Source organism: Gasterosteus aculeatus, chromosome 16, assembly GCF_964276395.1.
Source record: "Gasterosteus aculeatus chromosome 16, fGasAcu3.hap1.1, whole genome shotgun sequence".
Classification (NCBI taxonomy): Eukaryota; Metazoa; Chordata; class Actinopteri; order Perciformes; family Gasterosteidae; genus Gasterosteus; species Gasterosteus aculeatus.
The window spans coordinates 15,855,861-15,883,583 of record NC_135704.1 but is presented as its reverse complement, the minus strand read 5'-3'; the positions used below and the strand labels follow the sequence as shown (position 1 = coordinate 15,883,583).

The 27,723-nt window shown below is 47.5% G+C and overlaps 1 protein-coding gene across 3 annotated transcripts in view; it reads right to left on the bottom strand.

Moving 5' to 3' along the window:
- LOC120833734 (neuropilin-2) overlaps positions 1 to 27,723 on the bottom strand; it is a 70,632-nt gene that overhangs the window by 26,389 nt on the left and 16,520 nt on the right. For all 3 annotated transcript variants that reach the window (XM_040201139.2, XM_040201141.2, XM_040201140.2), the window contains exons 3-11: positions 24,553 to 24,734; positions 18,172 to 18,399; positions 16,051 to 16,206; positions 15,788 to 15,957; positions 12,370 to 12,525; positions 6,183 to 6,327; positions 3,250 to 3,425; positions 2,663 to 2,836; positions 1,285 to 1,429 (exon numbers count right to left, since the gene is read on the bottom strand). In XM_040201139.2, coding sequence (XP_040057073.1) covers positions 1,285 to 1,429; positions 2,663 to 2,836; positions 3,250 to 3,425; positions 6,183 to 6,327; positions 12,370 to 12,525; positions 15,788 to 15,957; positions 16,051 to 16,206; positions 18,172 to 18,399; positions 24,553 to 24,734 — 1,532 coding nt within the window. The remainder of the gene's footprint in view (positions 1 to 1,284; positions 1,430 to 2,662; positions 2,837 to 3,249; positions 3,426 to 6,182; positions 6,328 to 12,369; positions 12,526 to 15,787; positions 15,958 to 16,050; positions 16,207 to 18,171; positions 18,400 to 24,552; positions 24,735 to 27,723) is intronic.

The following is a 27,723-nucleotide window of genomic DNA, read 5'->3' as shown; positions in this document are numbered from 1 at the left end:
CCTTGTTTTAATTCACTTTTCATGTTTTTATCTGTATTATACCTGAATTTTATTTCTATTTCTATTGGTAACGTGTGTTCAACTTCTTCCTCCTCCTCCTCCTCCTCCTCTTCCTCACCGCACACCTCTTGGCTGGCCCTGACACATCTAGGATATATTGTTCCCATCAGGCTCTCTGTCGCCCTGCTTTCAACACACACACACACACACACACACACACACACACACACACACACACACACACACACACACAAGACACACACAAACAGAAAATACAGAATTCTAGCAGCAGCCCATCAGTTGCAGCTAACAGCCCACTTCAGTTCCCCTGGGAACAGGTGCATGTCATTTCCTGTTGTTGTCTGCACCTCTCAGATGTCTGAAATGACTAAAGCAGTAAGACTCAGTGGCACATGAAGCAGAAGGAGAGGATGGAGATCAGAGAGGAGAGGACCACTATTTGAACGCGCCATTTGCCAGTGAGAATAGAAGTCTGGCTGAGAAAGCCTTCAAATAGGCTCCATTTGGGGGTTTTAACCAACACAACATATTAGGAAATCAATTAGTGCCAAATTTAAGCGGCACATTAAAAAGTGGTAAATGTGAAGAGATATTTATGTGGCCTTATCATTGCTGAGGGTAATTTGCCCAGCGACAAGTTCCATAGAACGGAAACATATTGTAATAAATAACATCTTCTAGTGGTCTGCATTTGTTCCTCTTTACACTAAAGCATCATTTCTAGCACATTCCGGGGTAGATTGTGGATTGATAGTGAATATAACTGCGCAGGACGGCAGCTAATCCTCCACTACATAGCTACGTGTTATTGACACAACAGGCTGAGAACACAATATGGCACCACACAGCTGGCCTGTGTGAGTCCCATGACCTAGACATGTTAATCCCTGTCCAGACATGCTGCATTAACTCCTGCAGAGCAAGATGATTAACATCAGCCGCTATGCAGAATGTGACACACACGAGTTAACAAACACCGTACTTCACGCACAGAGATGGACAAAAGACGCACAACAATGGCAGATTTACACATCGACAATCTAACATGAGGTGTTAGAGGTTTTTGAGGGCATCAGGGCTTATTTTGTTTTAATCTGGACCTCTTTTTAAAACTAATATCTAACGCAGCAACAGAAGTTTATTCAAATTAACTTAATGTTTTCCGATCTGAGTGTGAAGGAAGGTACCGGTAACAGTGTGAGTCAGCGTGCTTAAGTATTCATCTACATGCACATTCCTCACAGACATCCAGCACGTTCTTACCGGGCAAGTCGCAGCCGAGGACCTCCATCCTCATGCCGATCCCAGCAGGGGACCACCTCTCCGGAAACACCCGGATGTACTGAGCCACGATCTCGTCGAAGCGCCGCACCTCAGGAGTGTCGTAGTTCCCGTTTCCCTCGAAGATCTGCGAGGGAGGCGAAGGCACACGAGGGGGGGGGACGTCACGTGGTTTTCACTTGTTTCATTTTACAGGGAAATAAGAATGTTTTCCTTTCAATTCCTGCGACTGCGAAGTTCAGGTTTACTCAACGGTAAAATCCAGCAACGCTCTCTAGCGAGCTCCAACGATCCCAGCAGCTTTTATTCTACCGTAGTTCAGGATTTAAAATAAAATGCGACACGAGTATTAATGCTTGTTGAAAAAGCCGACGCTCTCTGAGCCGTGCCTGAGATTCAACACGTTGATCCGCTTGACTTCATGCCTGCTTGACATATGTGGCGTCTGCGGGCGCGCCGGGACGTCGCTCTGTGGCAGAGAACAGGCATCGAGCGCGAGCAATCTGAAACGATGGAGAACGACGTATCCGCTGCGGAGGTAGTCAGAGCTGTCATTTCACAGCTCCACGCGTCTCCAAAAACACGACTGCACAATTGTGAGGCTGTCTGTCCAAAGTCAAATAACACTGCTAATCACCACTGTTTCCATGTACAGTGTGACATGTGTCATAAAAAATAACAATAGAGACTGTGTTTTCTTTGATTTTCAAGTATGCAGCCTGTGGCAAAAGCACACGATTTATTACAAGCTGAAAAACTGTCTAGACGGCACAAATCCTTTCAAAATGTGCGCTGTGAACGTTGTAATATTGATTTCATTAATTGAATTGCATATATCTTTCTTCCCGAATTCTATAGGGGGAAGAAAAAAGTATGATGAATATCCCAGGATGCTCATTTAAAAAGACAGGCAGATGAGAGAGAACAGATTTTTAGCATCAGGAGAAAAGCTCGGCACTAAGAAGTACTATTAACGCTTTAAGACGGCGGCTCGGAAGGAGAAGAGAGCTTAAAGTGCCCCGAGTGTTGATGCACGGAAGACATTTTTAATTAACACCCGTGAGAGTCAAATGGAGGATGAATGAACGGGGAGGATGAGACACAGAGAAAAGCAGAGAGAGATTGTAGACTTGTAGAGCAGGCAAAGACAGAAAGACGGGAGAATGAGGACTCAGGTGATTAAATTGAATTATCGTCGGAGCCGAGGCCGTATTAAACGGCTTTCTCTTCTCGGAAACGACAAAGCAGAGAGGGAGGGAGCGGGAGGCAGATGAAGAGCGAAAAGGGATTGAGTTGAAAGACAGCTATAAATGAACTACGAGCGAGGGACAGCGAGAGAGGGGACGTCTGCCTCCTTTACCTTGGCCAACCCCGTCTTGCCGTCAGTGATGTGAGTCCAGTCCTTGCCGGTCAAACTGTGCGCCAGCTTGTACTTCCTGACGAACGCTTTGTTCTCGGCGCTGGTGCTGCCCTCCAGCCCTCGTGCACCCTGGGTAATGATGCCCCGCACCATCTTGGGCACGCCGAGGTCCGTCTGCAACACAAACACGGCCACTACTGTCAGCTGCCTTTCTGCAGCGGAGGAGACCACCGCTTCCCTCAGAGCACGTCGCCATGCTAAAGAAGAAAGGCTTTTTTTTCAGGTTGCTGTTGTCAACTCAATGAGTGGGTTGTTTATATACGAGTGTAGTCGGTGGCTCATGTTGGTGTCCGCTGTGCAAATCACTTTGTGTTCTGCAGTCGGACGATACGCATTGGGATCTTCTTGCATTACATTTTACTGTTGCAGTGGAAAAGGGTCAATTAGAAGCTGACCGAAATGCACATCTAGCAACATTTGCTAGAGATCCCCATTGGAGCCCATTTTCTCAAACTACACTCCGGTTGGTGATGCAAAACGAGCCCAACTGGTCCGTAGAAGTCATCCACGAGGACAAGGCGACCTACCTGAAGCCACTCCTCCCCGGCGATGGGTTGTGTCGGGTTGGGAAACCAGCCGGACCGACTGGCCACCAGCCTGGCGGCCCCCATGGAGCCGTGGATGTCTCTCATGGACGAGGCGGAGATCTGGGAGTCTGGAAGCAGCCCAGACAGCATGCCTTGCAGCTCCGAGCAGGGTGCATCTAAGCGGCACACAGAAAGATGTATATATGTATTAGCTTCAAGGGGATATGCATTGCATATTAATGCAGAGCAAAGCAGAGTTGGAAAATGTTCAAAATGTATGAAAGGGTCGATGTTGGAGCTTTATCTACTTGTAAAAGCATCACCAAACTATAGTGAAACAAGATGTTAACCAAATGTTCACTGTGATGAATGCTAAAGCTCAGGTTTGGGATATGAAAAGGTGGAATGAAATTAGAGAGAATGCCATCGAAAGTAGAAATCGAAGAACTGTTAACGGGCGTGCGTGGTATTATTATCATCCCTTAGAGTCTATTGGATTGCCTTGCAGCTACAGAAGGTTGCTTCATTACTAAGCATGTGGAATTCAAGCAATGATTTAATACAAGCGTTTGATCTCGTCTTGGAGCAAAACGTGAGCTGATAAAACGCTACTTTCTATCGACCCATTGCAACATTTGTTTTCTTCCCGCTGATGCAAAGTTGATGCAGAACTTTAACCGAGCTTCCAGAGGGGAATCTACATGGGGAATTGAGCCACATGAGTCCCAAACGGAAGAAGCAAATGAGAGTGTGCTGTAGATCAAAGGGACACTGCGTATGTGTTTCAGTCTAACCAGCATCCCGATGTCTTATTGTCATGAATAATGAGAAAAAACAACAAAGGGAACACAACTGTAAGACGGTGGCTCCGGTGCGGTCGCCCTTTTATCAAACAGAAAGGTACGACATGAAGGAAGCAAGAGGAGGCAAGGATACAAGGTGAGGAAGGGCAGTCAGAGGACAAGGAGGAGATCCAAAGGGTCAAATAGAAAGACGGCAAAGAGCGAGAGAGAGAGAGAGAGAGAGAGAGAGAGAGAGAGAGAGAGAGAGAGAGAGAGAGCGCGCGGCGGGATGAAGACAGAGGGAGCGGATTGACAGCAGCGGGCGACGTGATCGGCGGTGACTGCAGGCCCACGCCGAGTGTCTAACGCCGTGATGTCTGCAAACGCACCGCGGTACGCTAGATAATGAATCAGCAAGAACAGCCGAGCTCAACGGAAGAACATTTTATTACCGCATCTATTGCAGCTCTGTGCTTTTATTTTACTCTATTTTAAGCAGTGGCACTCGAGCAGGTTTTTGTTTTTTGCAGCGGGAGTCGATGAGAGTATCATCTCTGGAGATCACAGGAGCAGAAATAGTTGGATATCACACACGGGCATGAGAGCTCTCGAAGCTCTCGCACACACACATATGTACACACACACACACACACAGTGATGCATGCACCAGCGCATAGAAGTTGAATAGACGAGCGCTCTGATGTTTAGCCCACACACACACACACACACGCTGAGGGTCTCTACAAAAGCAGTAAAGTACACCAGTGAGTGCTCTACCTCACCGATACACACACACCTACACACACAGAGGCATACGTATAGCTTTCACGAACACGTACGATGCATAAGCCTGCGGAGAAAAATAATAAAGGTGCTAAAAATAAATGATTGATAGGTGCTGCAGGGCTCAAATGAAGCGAGATTTAAGGAAGGGGAGACGGAAGGATGGAGGAACAAAGCCGAACGAGGAAGGGACAGGGGGGGGGGGTTCAAGGGAGAGAACGAGGGAGAGGGAGAGAAAGGTGGGAATGGAAGCTGTCAGCAGGAGGCAATAGAAGGACGGAGGAGAAATGAGAGGGAGGAGAAAACAAAGGACATTGAAGAGGGATCGGTAGAAAGCGAGGAAGAAGTAGAGAGACATAAAAGTGTGATTTAAGTTAATGACGTGTCACTGACTGAATGCTTTATGTTGCCTTTATGGGCCGGCGCGGGGGCATTGCCACATCCTCCCGGCAGCGTGCACGTCGGAATCACGCAGGGAAACAGGAACGCCCGAAAGACGCGTAGGTGGGCGAGGTGAGAAAGTTATGCTGATATATGGTGCAATTTAAGGTGTTAAAAAAAGGTAAAGAGTGGTTGATAAGGAACCAGGCAAAGATTGCTGATTTATGCCACATCCTCGTCTCTCTCTCTCTCTCTCTCTCTCTCGATCATGCACACACACACACACACACACACACACACACACGAGCAGCGTCATATTGTTTTGGTGTGATTGTGATTTATTTTGGTGCTGAAATAGCCCCCCTAGATAAGAGCATTTCTGTCCCTCTCAATGACCACTGCCATGGCAGCAGAGAGGCTCTAACCCAATAATGATACAGTGGAGCTAAAAAACACACACACACACACACACACACACACACACACACGCACACACACACACACACAAATGGATTGAAACACTCTCTTTTACCATTTCTGTGACACACAAGCACGCACACAAACAGTCTAATTAGGTTTTATCTATTTATAGGATTGAGCTGATTATGCTGGTTGAAATCGTGTTTGTTTGCCGGGGCTGCAGATGAAAGCTGAGAGCCCGTCTCTGATGTTATCACCCACACATCACACTGGTATTATTCTATTAGGACTCAGTGTGTTTCTTTTTGTGTGCGAGTGGGAAAGTGAGAGGGAGGATATGTATGTGTAACAGCGTGAGTGGGCGTGTGGCGTGCATGTGAAATACAGAGAGGAACAGAGGCATTGGATTGATTAACACGGTCGGAAATTGTTTATCATTTGCTTGTACAAACGAGAAGTAGGAAAAAAAAAAAAAAGATAATTTTGCGTTTGCCCGCTCGTTCTTTTTTCGAACTTGACCCGCCTTGTGACCCGGCGTAAAAAAGCTACGCGTCACCCGCTTCTCACCGGTGATCTGACAGCCGTAGAGCTCGAACCGCAGCGCGATGCCGTTCTTCCAGGTCTGAGGGCGGACCCTCACGAAGCGGGCGAGGACGGGCTGCGGGATCCGGTTGAGAACCACCTCCGTGGCGTCGGTGTTGGCGTGGAAAACCTGCGCGGAGAAAGAAAAATATTAAACAGCTGACGGGGAAACCCGTGCATGGACAGAAATGTAACAATGGGACGGCCCCAAAGTATTTTTATGGTCGACAGTTTCCACAGTAGGACTCCAACAGTGCACACACGCACACACACACACACACACACACACACACACACACACACACACACACGCACACACACGCACACACACACACACACGCACACACACGCACAAGCACACATATGCGACATAAACAAACACACACGGTGAATTTATTGCTTCTGTCCACAGAGGAATAAATGGGGGTAAATGTTTTCTAGCACACTCGCACACAGACGTACAGTCTGAGGGGATGCACTGCGTTATAAATCAAGTATGTGGGAGAGCATCCTCTTCTCACAGCCCTTTGACTTAACCACACATAAACACACAAACGCGTGTACACACACACACACACAACCAGGAAAACATCATCTACACTAACGCACAGAGAGCAAAGATGCTGTCGCCCCTCAACGCACACACACAGACATGTTACAGAACACACACGTTCTTAAAAAGGGCCCTCTGAGCTCCAGTCATTTCCTCTGAAAACACACACAAACACAGTTAAAAAGAAAACCAAATGGAAGCAGCAAAACCCGTCTCTTGACAGCAACACTTCACATCTAAGTCACACAGGCCTCTCTCTCTCTCTCTCTCTCTGCCATGATGCTGTCCTACAGCAAATCTAAGAAAAAAAAATACATATCCTGTTGTTTCCCTCATGAACCTCAAAGGCGTTTTTCCCCCCTCTGTGTCCTTAACACTGTTTCCATTATGTTACATCAGTGGTGAAAACACAACCCAGTGTGTTTATTACACACAGAGCCAAAGGCCTCGCAATTACTTGGGAAGTCATTTATAGATGTTCGCTTTGTTTTTGGAGTGTGTGTGTGTGTGTGTCAATCCACTGGTCCCGGTCCATTAAACAGCCCGGCCTGTCAGGGCCGACACAATGTGGATGAAAGGAACGGTAGCCGGGCCGGCTGGGGATTGAACCCGCGACCCGCTGTGTGTACGACACAAAGGCAGATGCAGTGAACTAACGCCCCGGCAATGGCTGTGACCAGTTAAATGATGGAAAAACGCCCGAAGGCCCCCGAAAGACTTAATGGAATCGTGGCGGTGGTGTGTAATTACAGCGCGGTGCGTGTGCGCGTGTGCGTGAGCGCGTCGGCGCGTAAACGTGTAATTATGAAGTCTCACTCTGAGGAGTCGGGGGCTGGCGGGCGCGTTCTAATTTCCCTCGGTGCGCACCGAAACTTTTCCTTAGCACGATGTGTGTGTGTGTGTGTACACCCAAAAGGTCTTCGTGCGGCCTCTGTGTGTCCTTTACCAGCTGTTGTGTGTGTACGCTGTTTATGGACACATCTGGAGTACATTTCTCTTTCACCAGCAAACAGAGCGGCTACTGTGCTTCAGCTCCTTTCACGGTGAGTTGACGGCATTTCGGTGCGCCGTCAACTCACCGCGCCCCGGTGCCCCCCCCCCCCCCAGCCGGCTAATACGCCGGCTACAACCGATAACAACTGAGAGCCGCTGTCGGCGGGTGAGCTTAGCGGCCGCCCGCTGGCTCCCTCCCAGGTTGACAGCGGAAGCTGCGCCAGGTGTGTTGTGTGCGCTGCTGTGATTGTTAGCTTCTGGACGCCATGTTGAGAACCGCGCGGAGGCAATCCTCCTTTTAGCGGAAAAAAACACGCCGTCCGGGATTCGGCAACCTTGTGTGTTTCCAAAAGGGCCGCGACAATCATTCTAAGGAACTGTGCACCTGCGGCCGGGCTCGGGTTATTTTTGTGTGTGTTGGTGTGTGCGTTTTTGGGGCCCGAGATTGTGAGACAAGGCAAGCTGACACCAGCAACCGTGGGAGGGCAGGAGGGGGGCAGACGCTTAACTTTACACCTCTCTTTTCCTCTCCCCCTCTCTCTCACTATATATATATATATATATACTCACACAGAGACATACAGACACACAAGTACAGGCCAATGCAACAAGCAGAAATACTTCAAACAAACACTTCAAACAAACACTTAAAAAAACGATCCAAGGCGAGAGAATCTTTCCGATTTAACACACTTTTATCTCTCAGTGAAAGTCAAAGGTGGGGGACATGGTTTGAATATGGTTTTCTTCTTCACCTACACGCGCACACACGCTCCGCTGAATAACAATAGTGTGCAGGGCACAAAGACGCACATTGTGTGGCCGTTTCTGGTCTCAAAAGGGTGACGAGCCAAACGTATAACCATTGGATGGAAAAAGAGCATGAGGAGGTATGTTCACCTCATGGGAAAGAAGAGAACAGGTGTGTGTGTGTGTGTGTGTGTGTGTGTGTGTGTGTGTGTGTTTGTCGTGAGCCCACAGGACCGCAGTCAGTCATTCAGCGCACGGTGAATTATTTAAATGTCCGTGCTACGTGCGTATGTGTGTGGCTGGAGTTATAAAATAGTAAACCTCCCCCCATCTCCTCTCATTTCATCACACAAGGACAAATGCACACACAGACTTCGGGGAGGTAACCTGGGTTTGACAGCTAAATCCTGGTAAGTGTGTGTGTGTGTGTGTGTGTGTGCGTGTGTGTGACAGTTACAGGTTACAAACCAAACGACTCATGGCACCATTATAAAATCCCCCCTGGTCCCGTTCCTCTCTTTTTCCTCCCAGCTTTACTTTCTTAATTTGTCACAAACTCTTTCCTCGCTCTCCCCTTTGACCTCTACCCCCCCCCCCCTCCTCCTCCTCCCACTCGTTTTATTTCATTTCCCCTCCCCTGACATCCTCACAGGCTGTGTTGCTGGCACCTCTGATCTATCCAGAGGGATTTGTGGTCAACACCCTTGTCTGTAATTTTCATTATTCCTCCTCTCCTCCGTTCATCCCTCTTTGCTCCGTGGTTCCCCAGTGAACGCTTCTCACCCCCCCCAACCCCCCCACTTCTTTCCTCCTTTCACTTTTACTCGTACGAACCTCGCTTTTCTCCCATCGGTTCCCACCTTTCATCCTCCCTCGGCACGGCTCAGTTTCTCTATCGGTTCTGTACTTATTTTTTCTCGTTCTTAACAACTTTCCTACACGGCCCTCTCATGACGCCTGATGCCTCTCCCACCCTCGGATTCCACCCACGTTTCCCACCTTTGTCCCTCTCCCTCCATCCCTCCTCTCTCCCACAGATTAAGGTGGGAATAAGAGGTTTTGGTCTTGGCAGAGGTCCAGTGTGGTAATGGCCACAGACAGCTCTGCCTGCAGCAATTCCGCAGGGCTACATAATGACATTTGTACCACGTCGTGCTTAAATGTACCTCTGCCAGCAGAAGGTCTGCAGCTTCTCGAGACAAAGGGTCAAACTAAGACAACATCACGTCTGCTCCCGAGACCTCAGGTCCCAGCCGGCCCACGGCTGGATGGTTAAAGTTATACTAATCATCTTTTATTATTCCCGTATCTGTATAAGACTCCCCTGTTGGCGCACTCGTGATATTTCCCATGAGCGGTAAGAAATGATCTGACATGACCTGATCCCCGGGAGGGGATATGAAGTGGCAGCTTCCAATTAAAAGCAGGAACAGAGGAATGAAAAGACATTTATGGATGAAAAGACAAAGAAAACAAATAGATATTGGTTAAGAATCGCAGCGAATCCCAGAGAGACAGCACGGCCTACTGGTTCTGCAATCATGATTCTGACGTAATCACATTTGCCTGACATTCCCCTCGTGTCTCATACTTCTTTCCCCTTTTTCTCTCAAGCACAGTTTTGAGTCAGTACCTGTCAATGGTGAGTACAATGGCAGTAAAATGGGAAGAAAAGCTGCACGTGTGCATCCTCCTCCCTCCAAACCCCCCCCCCCGCCTTTACTTTCACATATATTCCACATGTCCCATCTGGCTCATAACAAGCCTGTAATAAGGTTATCAAATACATTGCAGATCACACAAATCATCGGCCGTGGCGCGACACGTGACTCCCAGATGTTTGGAACGAGTCAGCGTGTCTCTGCGTGAACAGCGGTGGTTTTATCGAAGATTTACTCATCTGAGACAAACGCTAACGAGATGTGCGTCTTCTCGCTGTCGTGTGGTGCACCAGTGTGTGAGAGTGTAAACTCTGCACAAAGGTTTCTTTTCCTAATATCCATGTGGCTGCCATTCATCTCTGCCCCCTTTTCAGGACTGCTGCACATAAAAGACGACTGTAATAATTCTTCCAGATTAACACACACCAAACCAGAGCTGAAGTAAAGCACAAAACCCCATGTGTTTGAGCAGCATGAACCTGCCTGTCCGCCTCATGATGACTTTCTCAGAAACATATGGGGGGGCAAAGACTGACGCAGTGCCGAGAGAGAGAAAGAGAGAGGCAAAAAGAGGGAATCGAAAAGAGCGCAAGGGTGGAGGATTACGGTGGATGGAGATGTGAACCGCGGACACGGAGGGAGGATTTGATGGATGACAGAGTGACAAAGGGGAACTAGTGAAGAGGTGAGCGAGTGAAGATGTCAGGTGAGAGATGAATGGAGGTTCAGCGAGTTAAGGAGAGAGGAGTCGAGGCACTCGCACATGTCCCCCCCCCCCCCTCGCGTCGGTAGAAAAGCTGCTGTACTCCGGAAAGAAGTAATACATTTAAGTAGTTCCCGTTGCTTGGAGCTGATCCCTGAATGAACTGATCTAGGATCTGTGTCCAATCATAAAAACCTCTTTCCCTGGATCACGCTGTGGATGCATTTTACACAACCATAAAACACTCTTCTTGGCCACTGGCTGCAGACTTATTTATATGTCTTTCTAACATAAAAGGCAGACGGTTGAGAAGGATCGGAGTTGCCGATTGGTGTGTCAGCTACAACGTAGCCCCCGGGACGCTCACGCCATCATAGAGGACCATCACTCTCTGCTCTACCTTTACACAGCACCTTCAACTCGATAGGCCGTTGGTTTGAGGATGTGAATATGTGCGTCTGTCCGTGTGTCTGTTACTGTGACAAGGGAGGGGTCTTCTACAAACGCACACACTGTCCTTCCCATATTAATTCAACCCTGAACGCAGCTTTCCAGAGTTACGGGGGCAGCGAAAGGGATTATATGATCAGTGGTAATTATAGTGTTTGATTTTTATTGCAAGTAGTATGACGCTATTTCACTGTCTATACAAGTGACCGTTGATGGTGAGCTGATTGATGACATTGGTTCATTGTGCACCGTTTAACCCAATTAAAAAAACCTCCTCGTCCTCATCTTTTCTCTCCACAATAAATGTTTTTATTTTTACCCAGACTGTCTTTCTCCACCACTCCGTGTGTCGCATCCATCATTTCTCCGGGGGGGGGGGAACTACATCCATAGGTCTCATGGAATCTGCAGTCCACAGAGGAACCCCAGATGGTTGCTCTGAATCTCCTTTTTCCTTCTGTAGCATGAGAGGCATTTGCACTGCGCTGCCTGTGTGCGTCTGCGAGTGTGCGTGCATGTATTAGTGGGTTCATAGCACACAGCTAGACGTGCTGTTCGCCTGCAGGACAAACATGTGTGACCGCTATAGCGGTGGGAGCGCGGCCGTGATGGAAAAAACAGCCACAACCGCTGGAACGCTCCTCTACTTTAATTGCAGTTGCAACCATTTCCAAGACCCTCGATACCGTCGGCTTCGTTTTCTACCGTGCCCCCCCCCCCCCACTGATGATTCATCGTGCTTTAACACCACTGGGGGAGGTGGGAAAAAAAAAAGCCTGGAAACCTGTCCAACCGGGTCGACATTCGGCAGAACTCTGACCGGCGAGTAACGGCAACCAGATGGGATGTGGAAAGCAGCCTGCTGCACCTACGGCGGCGCTCTACCACGTAGGCTTCACCTCGGGAGCTGATTCTGCCTCGATCGTAAACCCTTAAATGGAGCCCACTGAGCAGCAGTGGAGGTAATCGCAGACGCCGGGTTGTGGTCGAGTGGTGCCGCACATGCTTTACCTCAGGAATGTGTGTTCGTGCACGTGCACGTCGAGGCTTTTTGGTGCCCACCTTGTGATTCTTGCCGTGTCTGTAGACCATCCAGTCCTCTCCGTTGGTGCTGACCTCCAGCTTGAAGGTGGTGACGTGGTAAGTCTTTTGAGTTTCCTTCGAAACGGCGCCCTGGGTGGCGATGCCGGTGAGTACCTTCAGAGTGTGGAGGTCCACCTGTTGGCAGGAAGGACAGAGGGAGTTTCAACAAATGATGAAACAAAATTTTCCAGGATGCAAACCGGCTGAGAACTGAACCATATTCTCCGTTCTTCCCTGATCCAAATGATTCTTATCCGAGTCATACGTGCGACAAAACGGCCCTGCAGCTCTTACAACGTTAAATGGGTTAAAGAAAGACACAAATATACACCTGAACTTATCAGCATCCATCTCTCCACCTCACCGCTCTACGTCGCCTCTCTCCGGGCAGATCGATAGTAACGACCTGGGGCTCATTTTAATTTCCCTCCATACAATAGCCCTAATCACCGCCGCAGCCTGATTCCGGATGCTCCGCCCGGTGTCTGGCATGCTGCTGGCAGTGTTGCATCGTACATAAACATCATTGTGCGCTGAACGCAGGCTTATTACTGTTCTAATACAAAGCACAATCTATTTGTAACCTCGGTCCGACTACGACCGTTTAAACTCTCCGTTTTCATACGTTACGTTCTGTCGAAGAGAGACAAAGAGACGCTGCATGCAAAATAAAGAAGAGAAAATGAGAAAGGCTCTACTGTAGGTTGTAACATTCATTCCCCTCCAATGGCGCTGTTGAAACCTGTAGATTAATCAGAACTTGTTGTGTTATATGTGTGTGTGTGTGTGTGTGCATCCCACTGGGGGATACAGTTGTACAAAACACCGGGGGAGGTAAAATGCTGCGTTTGTTATCTGTCAGAGAGACAGGTGTTTTAGATTACTTCCAACACACACACACACACACACACACACACACACATGCCTCCCCGCTTAGGACCAGTCAGGGATCCACCAAGACAACTAATCGATAGTCCGCGACCAAGGAGAGGGTGAAGAAGAGGGGTGCGGAGTAAGGGAAATAGGAGAGAGAGAGAGAGAGAGATCAAGGGAATAGAAGGAAGTGAAGAATGAATGAAAAAGGGAGAGAGAGGGAGAGAGAGGGAGAGAGAGAGAGAGGGATAGAGAGAGAGAGAGAGGGAGAGAGATGCTAAGTGAGCCTTCCTCGGGAAGGCCTCTCATCAATCACAGAGTTGTTGGAAAAAACAGAGCCACCAGAGCTCACATCATCAATCTGCACCACACCTCGCTGGACCAACCCAGCATAGAGTAGAATAGAATAGAAGAGATAACAATAGCAGAGAACCGAATGGAACATCATCAGGATAGGATAGAATAGAACACACTAGAATAGAACATAAAAGGACAGACTAGACTAGGATAGAATAGAAGAGAATAGAATAAAAAAGAACAGACTAGAATAGAATACGATAGAATAGAATAGAATGTAACAGAACAGACTAGAATGCAATAGAATAGAATCCCAGAATGCCCCATCGGTGTGCGCCGAGAGAGATCCAAATGACACACGTGGCTCTTGAGCCAACATAGCAACACACACATGCCTTAGCTGCGTGGGCAACACAAAATCAAACACACTCGCGCAGACACGCATGAAGACCGCGAGCGCACACTCGGTTGAAAGAGACCACAGGGTGCTGGATGCAGAAGGAGAGGCATGTTGGCATTCATGACAGCTGCTTGTCAAGACAGGAGGTTGCACACGCACATATGCATCACATACCTATGGACAAACACGCACACTTGCACGCACACACACACACACACAGGCGTGGACGGGTCTCGGTCTTTGCAAAGTGTTAACGCAGGGGAACAGCTGAGAGCCTCTGAGGAACGCGGCAACCCGACCACATCGCCGGTGACCGGAGGGGAGACGGCACGGGGACGAGCGGAGACTTCTCCTCAAAGTTATTCCACGCAGAGATCGCACACGGCACACAACAATAATTTGCAATCTAGGGGTCCAGGAGCTTACATGGACTTTAAAAAGATAAAGAAAAATATATCTTTCAGGGGATTTGCGTTGATTCTCTTAACGTCGGCCAATTTAGCGAGGGAGCTGTCAGCTGCCCGTCGAGGTGGAACAGGAAGGAAGAGACTGATGGGACCTTCACGCTGGTCCTTGGCCAGGGTCCCTTCCTGTGTCTGACGGGCCAGAGTTTGGCCTCGGTAGAGCTCCGACAATCAGAACTGCTGATTCTACTCCAAACGCGTCTGTGATTGTGTCCTCGTTTCTACGTGTTCACAGTCGAGGCGCTAACCTGCTTCCTGTTTCTTTAAGCTAAAACACGGATCCGTCACTGGCTTCCTTTACTCGCTGAACACACCTCGGGGTGCGCAATCGCGGGCTTTAGAGCGGATGGAATACTGTATGTCAGCCGTGCAAAAGAAAGCCTAATTCTTTGTGAGTTTTTTTCTGAGGTGTGATTGTGCGTCGGGAGTCGAGCAGCTGGCCTCCCATAAGAAACAGACAAAGGCCGCATCTGACGTTGGGTTAGGGTCCAAAGCGATGACCTTAAGGAAGGGAAATCAGGCGTGAGATTGCGCCTGTTCCAAAAAAGCCCGCCGACAATGAGTGAAGCACAAAGCCTGCGGGCTACAAGAAGGTGACACCCGACAAGATAATCTGTTGTTTATCGCAGGCGCCTCGCAGGCTGGTTTGAATGCATTTGTGTCTGAGGGGTGAGTAAACCTCAGCCTCCCTTTAGCCTCTCACCCGGGCAGCCTCATAACTCACACCTGGCACACGGATGGCAGGAAGTTGGCACTGTGACGAAACACGGGAAACAATGCTTTAGCCGGGCACCTAGCCGCTGAACCGCGATATCACTTCATCTCCCGCCCACTCGCTCGCTTGCACTCGCTCGCTCCCACACACTCGCTGACACGGATATAGCTGCGGTGGAGTTATTATGTGTGACATGTCAACGCAAAAAAAAAAAAAAAAAAAGCGATTAAAATGGGAGTGCAAACTGTTTTTAGTTTCGCCAGAGAACAATTTTTCAAGTGTACGATCCTGTATTTCAGGAAGGAAAACGGCTCACAACGTAGATATTTAATCTAGTAGCCTTGACATAAATTCTATGTATCATTAAATCCTTTTTTGCTTTTCACCATCCCTGGCGACACTCTGATCCGTTAACTGTTGTACTCATCAGTAACCATCTTAAACTACCTGAAACTACCTGAACACTTTAGACCGGCCGAGGTGAACCCGATTCACATTTACAGTTTGTGACCTAAGGGATATAGTAGTAGTTTCCTCATTTGCATTCCTCATTATATATAATAATATCATTTCTGAGGAGACCTTACCAATGGACCCAAAAGATCTATGAATGAATTGCACCACGGCCCCAGGTGGCTAAACTCGTACCTGCACAAATTCCTTGTTGCTGTCTTCGTTGGGAGTCCATCCGTTGTCATGGTAATTGAGTCGTGCCTGTCGTGGTAACCAGTGTTCATCGTAGAAACTCGACGAGGCCGTGATCTGGTCATCTGTGATCTTCCCTGACTCCATGCCGAAGGCATTACTACAGTGGAAAGCTACAAGGAGACAACAGGAAAACAGGGTTAAACCAGTCCCTGCATTTTATTAACTTATTAATGATTTATTAAGCGCACTACTACGGTACTTACTCTCACTGACTTCCTTGTGCGTCATGTTGTAGCGAGCCGAGAAGCCGTCTTTGGCCACGGCCATGTCCGTGTGGAAGGACAGGGAGAGAATCCCGGTAGACGATTGGATCTCGGGGGGCACCCTGGTCCCGCAGTACCGACCAATCAGAGGGCCCACTGTTGATCAAACGAGAGGTATTAGATCATCCGCCGGTCAACATTCTGTCATCGCGTCGTATGTTATAGGCCTCCGTGCTCCGCGTCGAGGTGATTTAATATTTGTTTCGTTCCTTTAACAATCCCTTCATCCCTTAATCCTCACATTGTTTTTTTCCCCCTCTATCCTTTGCTACTTGCGTTGTCTTTTTCTTCCTGCCGTTGTCGTTCATCAGTCCGGCCTCCTCCGACGTCTGCTCGTAACTCCACCCTCTCATGTCAGCGCCTCTCCTCCCTCCACCCTTCAGCTCTATCCCGGGACTGGATGTGGTGCTACAACGTGTACAACTTATGTGTGTACGTGTGTGCGTGTATAAATCCTACTGTCCTCTTCTCTAATACCACGACTTGTATATGTCGACACAAACAGATGAGTGTGATTTAGAGCCCCGGGGTGTGTGTGTGTGTGTGTGTGTGTGTGTGTGTGTGTGTGTGTGGATGGGTGGGAGTTGATTTATACTGCTACGCCCTGACCCCCCCCCCCCCCCCCCCCCCCACCTCTTCACAAACACACACATACTGTACGCAAGGCGGCTTGCGGGGGAGGAAGGGGAAGAAAATAGCCGACAATCGATCAGTGCCATTGATTTCTCTTTTTTTGTTCTCTTTTGCAATCGTTGGATATTTGAAATCCGGCTCTTGCGAAAACAACGGTAATAATGTTTAAAGGATAAAGGGAGAAAAAAAGCGTAAGAGAATCTCAAATCCACAGAGATGATTTCTAAAAATAAAATGACCCATGTTTGCATAAATATCCGGGCCACCAAATTGAATATATATATTATTTATTTTGAACGTTTCTGTTTTTTCAGGCAAGAATGGTTGAATTTCTCTTCCTCCCATAAATAAAACTTCAGCACCTTCTAAAATTCTAAAAAAAAAAAAAAACATTTGTCCCTTTCCTGCACCCAGGAGATACAATACTGCATGTAACACACAGACAGACACACAACGATTGGACGGGAATAAGTGCAAGCATTCAACACAGTCCCACTCACATGGGAGCAAAACGCAAATAAAGCGTCAGCAGTTACACACATTGGAACCCTGCAGGAAACAAACACGGCGGGCTCTTGGTCCTGGTTTGTTTTTCTACTCGTCCTCTCTTCCTGCTCAGGACACTCCGGCAGCGGTCCTTCACCTCTCAATCCCATTCAGAATGTTTCCTTCCCTTTCAACCTCCTCCCACTTCATTTTACTTCGCTTCCTTTCCTTTCATCCTGCTTTCCCTCTTGTAGTCTCCGTCAGGTCGTACAGACTTTCACCTTCTCTTTTTCTTCCAATTTTTTTACCTTTTTGGTCATCTTAATTTTTCTTTTTGGACTTTCAACTTTGCCATCTTTGTCATGAATAGTAACAAAGATGTATATATATATATATATATATATATATAGTATATTTGTTTTCCAAATCAAACCTTCCTCCCTGGTCCTTTCCAGCTTCAACTCCCCACAAATCTTCATACTCGCACACTCTTTTTTTCACAGTGCTCTTCTGGCCTTCATCTCAACTCCTTCGTGCGAGCCCACCCGACCTCTTCCTGCCCTTCCACTGCGCTTCTTCTTCTCTCTACCTTCTTCCATCTCTTGAAACTAGATCCAGGCTCTCTGCGCCTTAGATTTGTTCTTCCTAAATCTCCCAGGCCTTCTAGGAGCTACACCAGAAATACATACGGTTCCTCCTCTCACCTCGCCCCATCTCTCCCTCCTCTCGGCAGCTCCTGTTTTATTTTCCCCTTTCAAACAACGTGCTGTTTCTCCACAGCAGGTGCCAACTTCCTGCCCCGTAAGCTCCGCTTTCATCCGACACACGGCTACTGAAATAGTTGCGGCTCCGGCTCGGCCAATAGCGGTGCAGGCGCCGTTTTAAAATCGGCTCCGAGATTCGACGAGCGAATCCATCGCCTAAAACCCGTCCATGTCTCACCTCCCGGGAGCCCGTCCCACACTTCCAGCCAGTCGTACTTGCAGTCCCCCTCCCCGCCCGGCAGGGGGTCGTTCTCCAGGTCAAAGGTGAGGAAGGCCAGGGTCACGTCCATGCTGGGGGGGACGATGACGATGAAGGAGCACTCCAGGTTGTGGGGGTACTTGTCGGGGAAGCCCGGGGACTCGATGAGGCCGGTGGGACTGGTGAAGTTACGGGAGCAGTCCGAGCCTGTGACGCAGACACAGAAGGAATATTACAACCGCTGTAAAAGATAAAAGATGCATGAGAGCGAGAGGGCAACACTTCAGAGGGATGAGTGCCAGGAAGGTCTGGATGTCCATGACAGAAAAATGCATCTGCTGGTGTATATTAAGTGCACTTCTGCGAGATGCTGCATCCTACGAGCAACCTGGGACGATACAAGGACGACCTCAAGAGATCTTAGAGTTTAAAAAAAGACACAAATCGCTGTTTTGAGGTAAATAGTGATTGATGTGATTTACTCTTTGAGTATTTCCAGACAATCTTACGGACAGAGAAAGAGAAAAAGTGGGAAATCGAACTGAGCAACTGACCAACAGTTATCAGAAGCATTAGATGCCACCATACGCGCACACAGACACACACGCGCGCACACAAACACACACACACACACAGTGATCTGAGGGGTAATCTGCGTCTCTTCCTTTCTGAATGTCTGTAATAGCCTCTCTGTTAATATCGAGTCACAGAGTGGATGTGCTCTCTATTATCCCAGTCCACCCAGCCGTGTACAACCATCACCCCGACACACACGCACACACACACACACACACACACACACGCACACTGACTAAGCTTCTTACAGTAACCCATTTCCCTCCAGTCTGTTGGACTGTCTGCTGCTGTGCATGCGTGCTTGTATGAGTAAATGAACGTAAAGTGAAGAGGAACACATTAGGAGAGAGTGTGTGTGTGTGTGTGTATTCTCGCATGCAAAGTGCATTTAGACACGTGTGCGCGTGTCCATGTACACTTTTAAGAATTTGTAAAGAGAAGTCTACGTCAGATATGCTCGAAACCGTCAGACCGTTTCCATCCGTCTCACGTTTATGCCGCGCGGCTTCTGCTTCATGCTCATAATTGCAACTAAAAGTGCCTTTTTTAGGATTTCTATAATTATATTACCCTGATTTATGGGTATTTGGCTATGGGCAATGGCACTAATGAGATTAGGCAACAAACTGGCGAGTTTTGGCAGCGATCATGGTTGTTAGACACACGCGTGCGTGCAGGAGCTTCGCCTCTGCGCAAGGAAATATGCCAATATTTATCATTTTGTTTCCTGAAAGTATGGTTGCAATTAACAAAATTAAAAAACACCAAAAATAGCTTACAAATGATGTGGTAAATGTGAAGATATATTTACCACTGAAACCTGCAATCTATTTTTAGTGTGAGGCCAGTTTGTCTCCATGAATCCATGTCGTCGTGTCCCACTTTCTACTGCTTTGTGTGAACGTCTCCCCCTTGCAATGATTCCAGATACAACGAACTGTATCTCGCCGGGTTCCCCTTGTGTCCCTCCCCCTCTCCCCCCCCGCCCCCCCTCCCCCCGTGTAGAGCCAGTAGCTGGATAACGTCGGCCTGAGAGACTATGAGTGAGTCTGTGAGTGTGGGTCTGTTTAAAGTGCACGCCTGACCAGTTGTGTTGCCTACAGCTATTTTTCCCTTCTCATTACTTCATGTTCATGAACATTGCAAAAACACTTGTGCCCTCCTTTCTCTTTCTGTCCCTCCTCCTTCTCCCTCCACCTCGTCCCTCCTCTCTGCCATTTAATGATACTAAAACCCCACAAGGAACGTACCTAAAATGAGTTTAATACTATTCAAAACGCCTTCTACTCTCTTCTGCTGTACGTTCATCTGTCTGTTTTCTATGAATTTTGTCTCCGCTCGTCCATCTCCCCCTCGTCCATCCCCCCCCCTCCCTCTTTAGAACCGTGTGTCTCCCGCGTCTCGCCTTTTCTCTTCGCTCCTTTCTTTCACTCTCCTCCCCTGCTGTTCTTTTTTCCACCCTCGTCCTATAAATCTTTTCATCTTCCTCGGCTCCATCGTCCCCGTGTCTCATTTCCTATTCTTTTCTCCTCACTTCCCATCCGTTTGAATTGGATGAGTGTGAAAGAAACACGTGTTTCACTGTGGGGTATGAGGTTAGAGGAAGCGTGTGTGTGTGTGTGTTGCCGGGTAGATCTGGCGCTGGTGCTTCTGGTTCACTGATTTTGGGTAGACGGGACAAGTCCTGTCAGTTTGTATGGGTTTGTATGGCGAGGATGCATTTTTGTCCATTTCCTCCACGCAGGTGTGCGCGTACGGTAAGCTGTCTTTCATACCAGTGGGCTATTACCCCGAACGAAACCCACAATTATTCCCCCTTCACTCCAGGTTGAGTTAACACACACAAACACATTAGTGCACATTTAGAGGGGACTTTACATAAACACCGACACGCACACACACACACACACACACACACACACACACACACACACACACACACACACACACACCTCAGGCCCACACACACAGCTCCACAGATCCTTCAGACCACAGCTTGGTTTGTGTACGGTTTGATTGTCACTCAGCGTCACTTCATTTGGGGATTTTACGTTGCGACATTCCGGCGCTGCATCTCGGCCTCCGTCACATGATCACAGCAGGGATTTCCCTGCACAATAACTTTCCTATTTAACCAAATTACCGATAACATGAAATCAGGATGTCACAAGAAAACCACCCCATTGGCTGATTTTAATACAATTTGCTAAATGCTCCGACGCAACATTTCTAAATGACTGAAGTCGTGAAAATGAGTTTGACATGTTGGAAAACACCGTCTGCCATGACCCAAACAAACTGTCTGCTTCTTTCTAGTATTTAGAAAATAACCAATTGAAGGTACATATTCTAGAAACATCTGCCACCTTCCATTCTGAAGTCTCATTAGTCGCTGCCATTGTAGGTGCCAATATCCTTCAAACAGCCCTGTTATAGTGAAGATGTTTAAAATCGTCAGATCTGGAGCCGCTTTCCTCAATGGAAGCCGGAGGAGGCAGCAGCGAGCGATCTGATTGGTCGAAATGTGTAATAAGCCGAGTTGACGTGTCGTCGGACGGAGGCAGAGAGGAAGTGCCTCGAGGTATTTGGTGGAACGTAAACAGCGGCAGTTATTGGAAGGATTGTCACGATGGCTTCCACTTCTACGCCGCCTGAGGATTGTGTGTCTGTGTTTTGCTCACAGAAATGTGTTCGCACTGCGGGGAGTCCCTTCTCATTCGGGTCAAAAGCTCGCGGGGTAAAAAGTTAATATCGGGAGGCTGGGATTAGTTTTTTGGTTACGGTTGCGTTTCGGGCCTGGGGTTGGTGGGTTAGTGGTTAAAGGTGTCCCGGGAATGGATGCATGTTGATGAAATGTCCTCATAAGGGACACAAATAGGTGGCGTGAGTGTGTGTTAGTGAGGGAATGTGTGCGTGCAGACAAGCTGCCCTGCATTTGTGAGTCACCGTCCAGCCTACATCATGCATTCACGTGTGTGTGTGTGTGTGTGTGTGTGTGTGTGTGTCTGGAGAGTTCTGGGTCACCATAACAGCTGGGGGCACACTGCCTAGACAATGAGTGCTGATTGGTCGCCGCATTCTGGTGCCTGTGCTCCTATTGGCTGCCGTTTTACTACAGTATCCATAGAGACAGAGCGGTAAACAAAAACAAGTTTGTTTTTGTATTTTTCTCTTTTAGCATTTTTTTTTTTTTGCTTCCGCCCGAGTCTGTCATTTTGATGTCAATTACTTTCATTTTAAATGTGACCGTGTGATGGACACAATTCACATGGATGCTTTTGATTATCGGGTTAATGTGTTTTATTATTATTGGATGTGTGTCAGTCCAGACTGTTCATATTTGAGAGGGTACAGTAATTAGGACACTCCTCACACACACACACACACACACACACACACACACACACACACAGACACACACACACACACACACACACACACACACACACACACACACACACATTCTCACTAGTCAAAGAATAGGGGAGTGGGGATTAACCACTATCAGAGCTCAAAATGTTTTGCTTTGTTTGAAATAATTGTCAAACATTTTACATACACTTTGTTTCCTGTCCCAAAAAAACACTCAAGTGAAAAAGAGCCTTCTGGCTGAAGCTCAAAACAGGCTTCTAGTATCACAGATTTAAGAGCGAAATGTGGAGAAAAGTCAAACGAATCCACTAAATTATCCCTACAAATTAATACGTGGACTATTTTCACCCGGAGCTGTATTTTTCTATTTTCTGAGAGATAAAACAGCAAAGAGCCATAAAAAATTTATTTGACAATGTTACCAAAATGACAGATTCGTCTTTATGTTCCTCTCTCACGGTGTTCACGAGGAGAGACTGAGGTTAACCACAACAGAATGTGCATGGGTGGCACAGATAGGTACATATTTAGACAGTTTACCGTAAGGCTAAACAGAACCTACACACACACACACACACACACACACACACACACACACACACACACACACACACACACACACACACACACACACACACACACACACACACACACACACAGAGCCTGACAAGCGCACAAGAGCTATCTAGTCACCCACATGACCAGCCGTTCTGCTGCACCTTCCAGGGTAACAGGATCTTGTTAACAGTATGGCAACAGCTTGCATGCTCCAAATGTCTCCATTATTACTGCCAGGGAACGCTGGGCAGGGAAAATACACACGTACACACTAACACAAAGTCACACAAACAGACAAACTAGAGGAAGTCCAGTATGTGCTAGTGTGTAGTTTATCAATCTAAGCAGCTTTTACAACCAGAGATCCCGTCTGTATGTAGTTCATGTAAAAATACATTTAAAAAAAGTGGGATTCCCTCCTTTTAGAATTTGGCTCATGCTCCAAAAGAGCATCTGTCCACATTCAAGTGACAAAGTCCTCTAGTGGCCTCCGGCACGAGATGATGGTTCGTATTCAATACGGGTGCCTTGTGCTCTGTTTTGTTTTTTTGATAAATGACCACAGTTAATAAAGTCTCAGCCAAAACCACCATGTATCTCTATTAAACTTAACCAGGCTGGGAACCAATAACGTCATCGCGCAGATAATCAAGCTCTTAGGAAGCTGTGGCCTTGAATTCAAGTCAGTGTAATTCCAACGCAGTCATTTTTCCTGCTTCAATCTCGGTTGAGTGTTGGATTTGCAACTCACAACCTGCACTTCTTTTGTGAAAGTGTCACACGTGGCATTTAGATAAACAGCAGGAATCTGCTTTTTGGAGACTTCATCCGGAAGCTTCCCAGGAAACATCTTTCACGTTCGATCCATGAATTGATTCCCTCTCTCGGGTGTGAACGCTGACACCCTTGTTGTTTTCAAGTCCATCGGGTGACTGTGTCAGGCACAAAGAAACACACACACACACACACACAGACACACACATTGGAAATCCCAAAAGGCTGGTGCCAGAGCGAGAAACACCGACAACCGCACGTGTTGTGTTAGTAACCTCAACCCCCAGTGCGTGTGTGCGTGCGCGCGCGTGTGTGTGTGTGTGTGTGTGTGTGTGTGTGTGTGTGTGTGTGTGTGTGTGTGTGTGTGTGTGTGTGTGTGTGTGTGCGTGTGCGCGCGCGTGTGTGTGTGTGTGTGTGTGTGTGTGCGCGTCTCAAGGGAACAGGGCTCAGGACTCAATTAAGAGGGTATGTGTGGAATGCTTTCAGGGGGAACGGGACAAGATGGCTGTGGGGCCGACACTATGCGCCCCTCTGTCTCAGTTGCCCTTGATCTCAATTGGTCTCACTTTGTCTGACCCATGGCAGCGTGAAGGGGAGACGTGTCACGCACAGACACACACACACACACACACACACACACACACACACACAAAGTTCCATAAAGGGGAGAAATGTCTCGCCTGGACAGTCTGAAGGGCTCTCAGGGGTCCTCTGCTGTGTCTCTCGTGTCTTGTCTCTCCGTCTCCCATGACAGCAGGCAGACAAACGAGGCTCGGCCACCTAATGAAGCGTGCTTCAGTCCTCCATGAGTCGCTTGTAATACACTCACTAATAGCCTGAAGGTGCAACCCGAAGGTGCTTCTAAGATGCTGTTCACCTTCGTTGAAGCGCAAACAGACAACTTTTCAACACAGGTTTTAAAAGGTGTGTTGTTGATGGCGCACTTTCACACAGAGCTCAGCAACTACAACATCACGGGACACACGGCGGTTTGTCGCTCTCAGCGAGGTGAGCAAGGACGACACAATATCACCGGTCGTGTTGGACCTGGAAAGGGTTTGGCGGCGACATCATGATTACCGGTTTTGAAGACTTCGTAGCGCAGTGAAAAGCCGGCCCCCTGGTGGGCGTAGTCCGACACGAACTTGATGTGGAGGGCGGGTCCCGACGATATGATTGGCGCGGGGGCGATGTTGCTGCAGTGCTTCCCCAGCAGGTCGGCCGACTCTGAGTTCCCGTCATGGATCTCTACATAGTCGTACCTGAAGAGGAGGAACAAATATCACTCAATACAAATATTCATTGTGATTCATTTAATACGAAAAAATGTATTATGTTGAATTACAATGCTGAGGTTTGCAGGAAGTTCAAACAGTGAAAGCAAATATCATTTTCAGTGAAATGCAATAGCACAGTACTAAATATACCGTGCATGCTCGATGTGCAGACATTTAATTAATATAGTGTTGTTTAGTGAAGGAGAGGAGACAATACTTTAATTTGGGGAGGAGGAAATTGTTAAACCTTTTCAAGCTGTTTTGCCTCAGATATTCTTTGTTTTTTTGCTTTCTTTATTAGTTTTTTCACCTGGCAGGCGCATCACATTGGTTTTGGCAAACAAAGCGGAAGCGACGGGCAAATTTGTTTGCAGCCATCCGTGGCTAGGGGGACTCGTGAAAGCACAGTTACTATCTGCAGGAGCGCCGGGCGTCATTACAATTCAAATGAATGCAGCAGAAGACAGAAGACATTGGCCGTCCACAGGTGGGGGCAGAATAAAAGAACCACCTGCACCAGGCCAAATAGAAAGGAGGCCGCTCTAAAATTCAATAACTGCACAGGAATCGAGTGAATATCCCAACTGCTGCTGTCGTCATGGTCTACAGAACACCATTTTATGGATTATAACTATATTATAATGCATACAAAAGGGATTGTTCAGCTCGCACAAGGAAACCTCGGTGTCACACATGTACTGAACTTCTGAAATGCAACAGAAAAATGAAGCTTCTCATCCTCTAAAAGTGAATCAGAGGTTTGATGACCTAAAAGCAAAGCGGCGCTTGTGCTAATAGAAGGACTGATAGGTAAACAAGTTGTGCATTGTGCATTACTGAGCCCTGATTTGTGTGACATCAGGGCCAGCACCAGTGTGAGAGCTTTTTGAACTGCGGATGCACCCTACGAGCAGCCTTTGATGCTAGAAAAGGATTAAACTGGAACAAATGACTCTAGTTTACATCTTCGCCCGAGTCTAATTCAATAATGTTTGTAACTCAGCCTGAAGGCCTTCAGTTCTCAGAAAAAAAATTCACATTTTCCACTTCATCCAGTGGATTTAGGTCACTTCAGTATTTACCTAGTTCTTCTTTCCTTAATAGTATCTCACATTTCCTTTCGGAAAAGCGTAAACACAGCATGTGACTTTTCTACTAAAGGAGAATTCTGAATCTATTTTATGCTCATTTCTTTCATGTTTTCTGACCACGTCGCCTCCGTGTCTGGATACCAAAGACACACCTGCCCGATTCGGAAATAGCTTCCTGGAAAGAAATTCCCAGAGAACAACTTGACACGAAAGAAGACATAAAGTGCGACGGTGAGTTGAGTGATTTCAATTTGAATAAGGTTTCTTTCTTAATGCTGGACGATTCTTTAACATATCGATCAGTTGTGACCACACGGCCTCTAATTGCTCTGATATTGCTCGTTCTACACTTCTATAAAGCAATCAAGCAATCTTGTCTTTTCCATACAGTTAAGATATATGCTTTAAGTGCAACATTTATTGACTTTTAAAAATATCATAGACCTTCAGTAGAAGGACTCAACAGATGAAGTTCCATGAAAGTACTACTGACATTACTGTAGCAACCCATTGATTGATTAATAAAAAAGGGTTGTTAATCCTTTCACTTTTACACATTTTACACATTATGCAGGCTGGTTTTTCATTAGTAATCATTCCCTGGGCACTAAACCCCTTAAAGGTGCTATGAACTGGATTCGCCTCTCGTGCTATATCAACACGCCGGGTTGTATTACAACACGCACCGCGCAACTTTACTCTCCTTAACTTTTACTACACTCTTTAAATAGAGAAACAAGTGTTTGCTGCTTTATTAAAGCTTTAAATCCTATGTGCCCATAACCACAGCTGAGTCTAAAACCCAGAGTTCAGCGGCTTAACTTTTAGGGACCCTGAATAGGAGGTAAATGACCGTACAGCGTGAGAGAGACTTTTTACTGTAAATTACTGTAAAACATCAGCAGCTTAAACCGCCGTAGCTCTATGGGACAAATGATAACTTCGCCGTGCAGACACACATTGTGTATAGACACGTTGCTGCGCTGATTCTCACCGCGCGGCGTGTTTCCGTGTTATTCTGCGAGCTCCTGACATGACACACGGGTCGTGCACCTCCCACTCTCACACCACGCCTTGTGTCTGCTTTGCGTGGGACTATAACGCCACAGTTATGACGCAGGCTGTCACTCCACCACCGGCGTGTGTGCGCACATCTGTGTGCGTGTGTGTGTGTGTCACGGTTCCTGTCATATTTTCCCAAGAGAACGCCTCATCCCGCCGACAGTTTCCGCCTCCTCTTTTGTGAAATGACAACTTTGTTTAACGGCTACTCGAGTATCCTGACAAGATCTGCTTTTCTTCCTCCTCCCGGCTCACTCTTCCCCTAATTATCTTTCGGTATTTTAATTTTCAACGCTGTCGCTTTCCCAATCATTCTTTGACTTTTCTCATTCTGTCCCCCCCCTCTCCCTCTGCGTGCTGTCAGAATACACAGCGGGCCGAGAGGCAATGTGTGGGTGAGAAGACGAAGAAGAGATGAGGGAGGATGTTAGAAATTGGGAATATTTGAATTTAAAACCCAACTTTATTAACGAAGCTGAGAGGATGAATGGACGATGGAAAGATGAATAGATTAAACTGACAGTTGCATTGACTCTGGCAGACTCACATAATCATTTCCCAAAAGCTCGGTTTACCTTGTTTACACTAAAACGTGAGCTTTTGCTTCAGATTCTTCCACCGCGGCGGCTTCACCTGTCGAGGTGAAAGCTCGGTTTTTTGGTTTGTGGAACAGATTTCAAACTCAGTGCACTCAGTCAGAGAGCGAGAACATGACACTGCATCCGCCGTGCCAACTCCCCCCCCCGTGGACGGACAGAGACAGGTGTCCCCTCCGTCGCTTCCTCCCTCCCTGCAGCCCCAAACACACACACACACACACA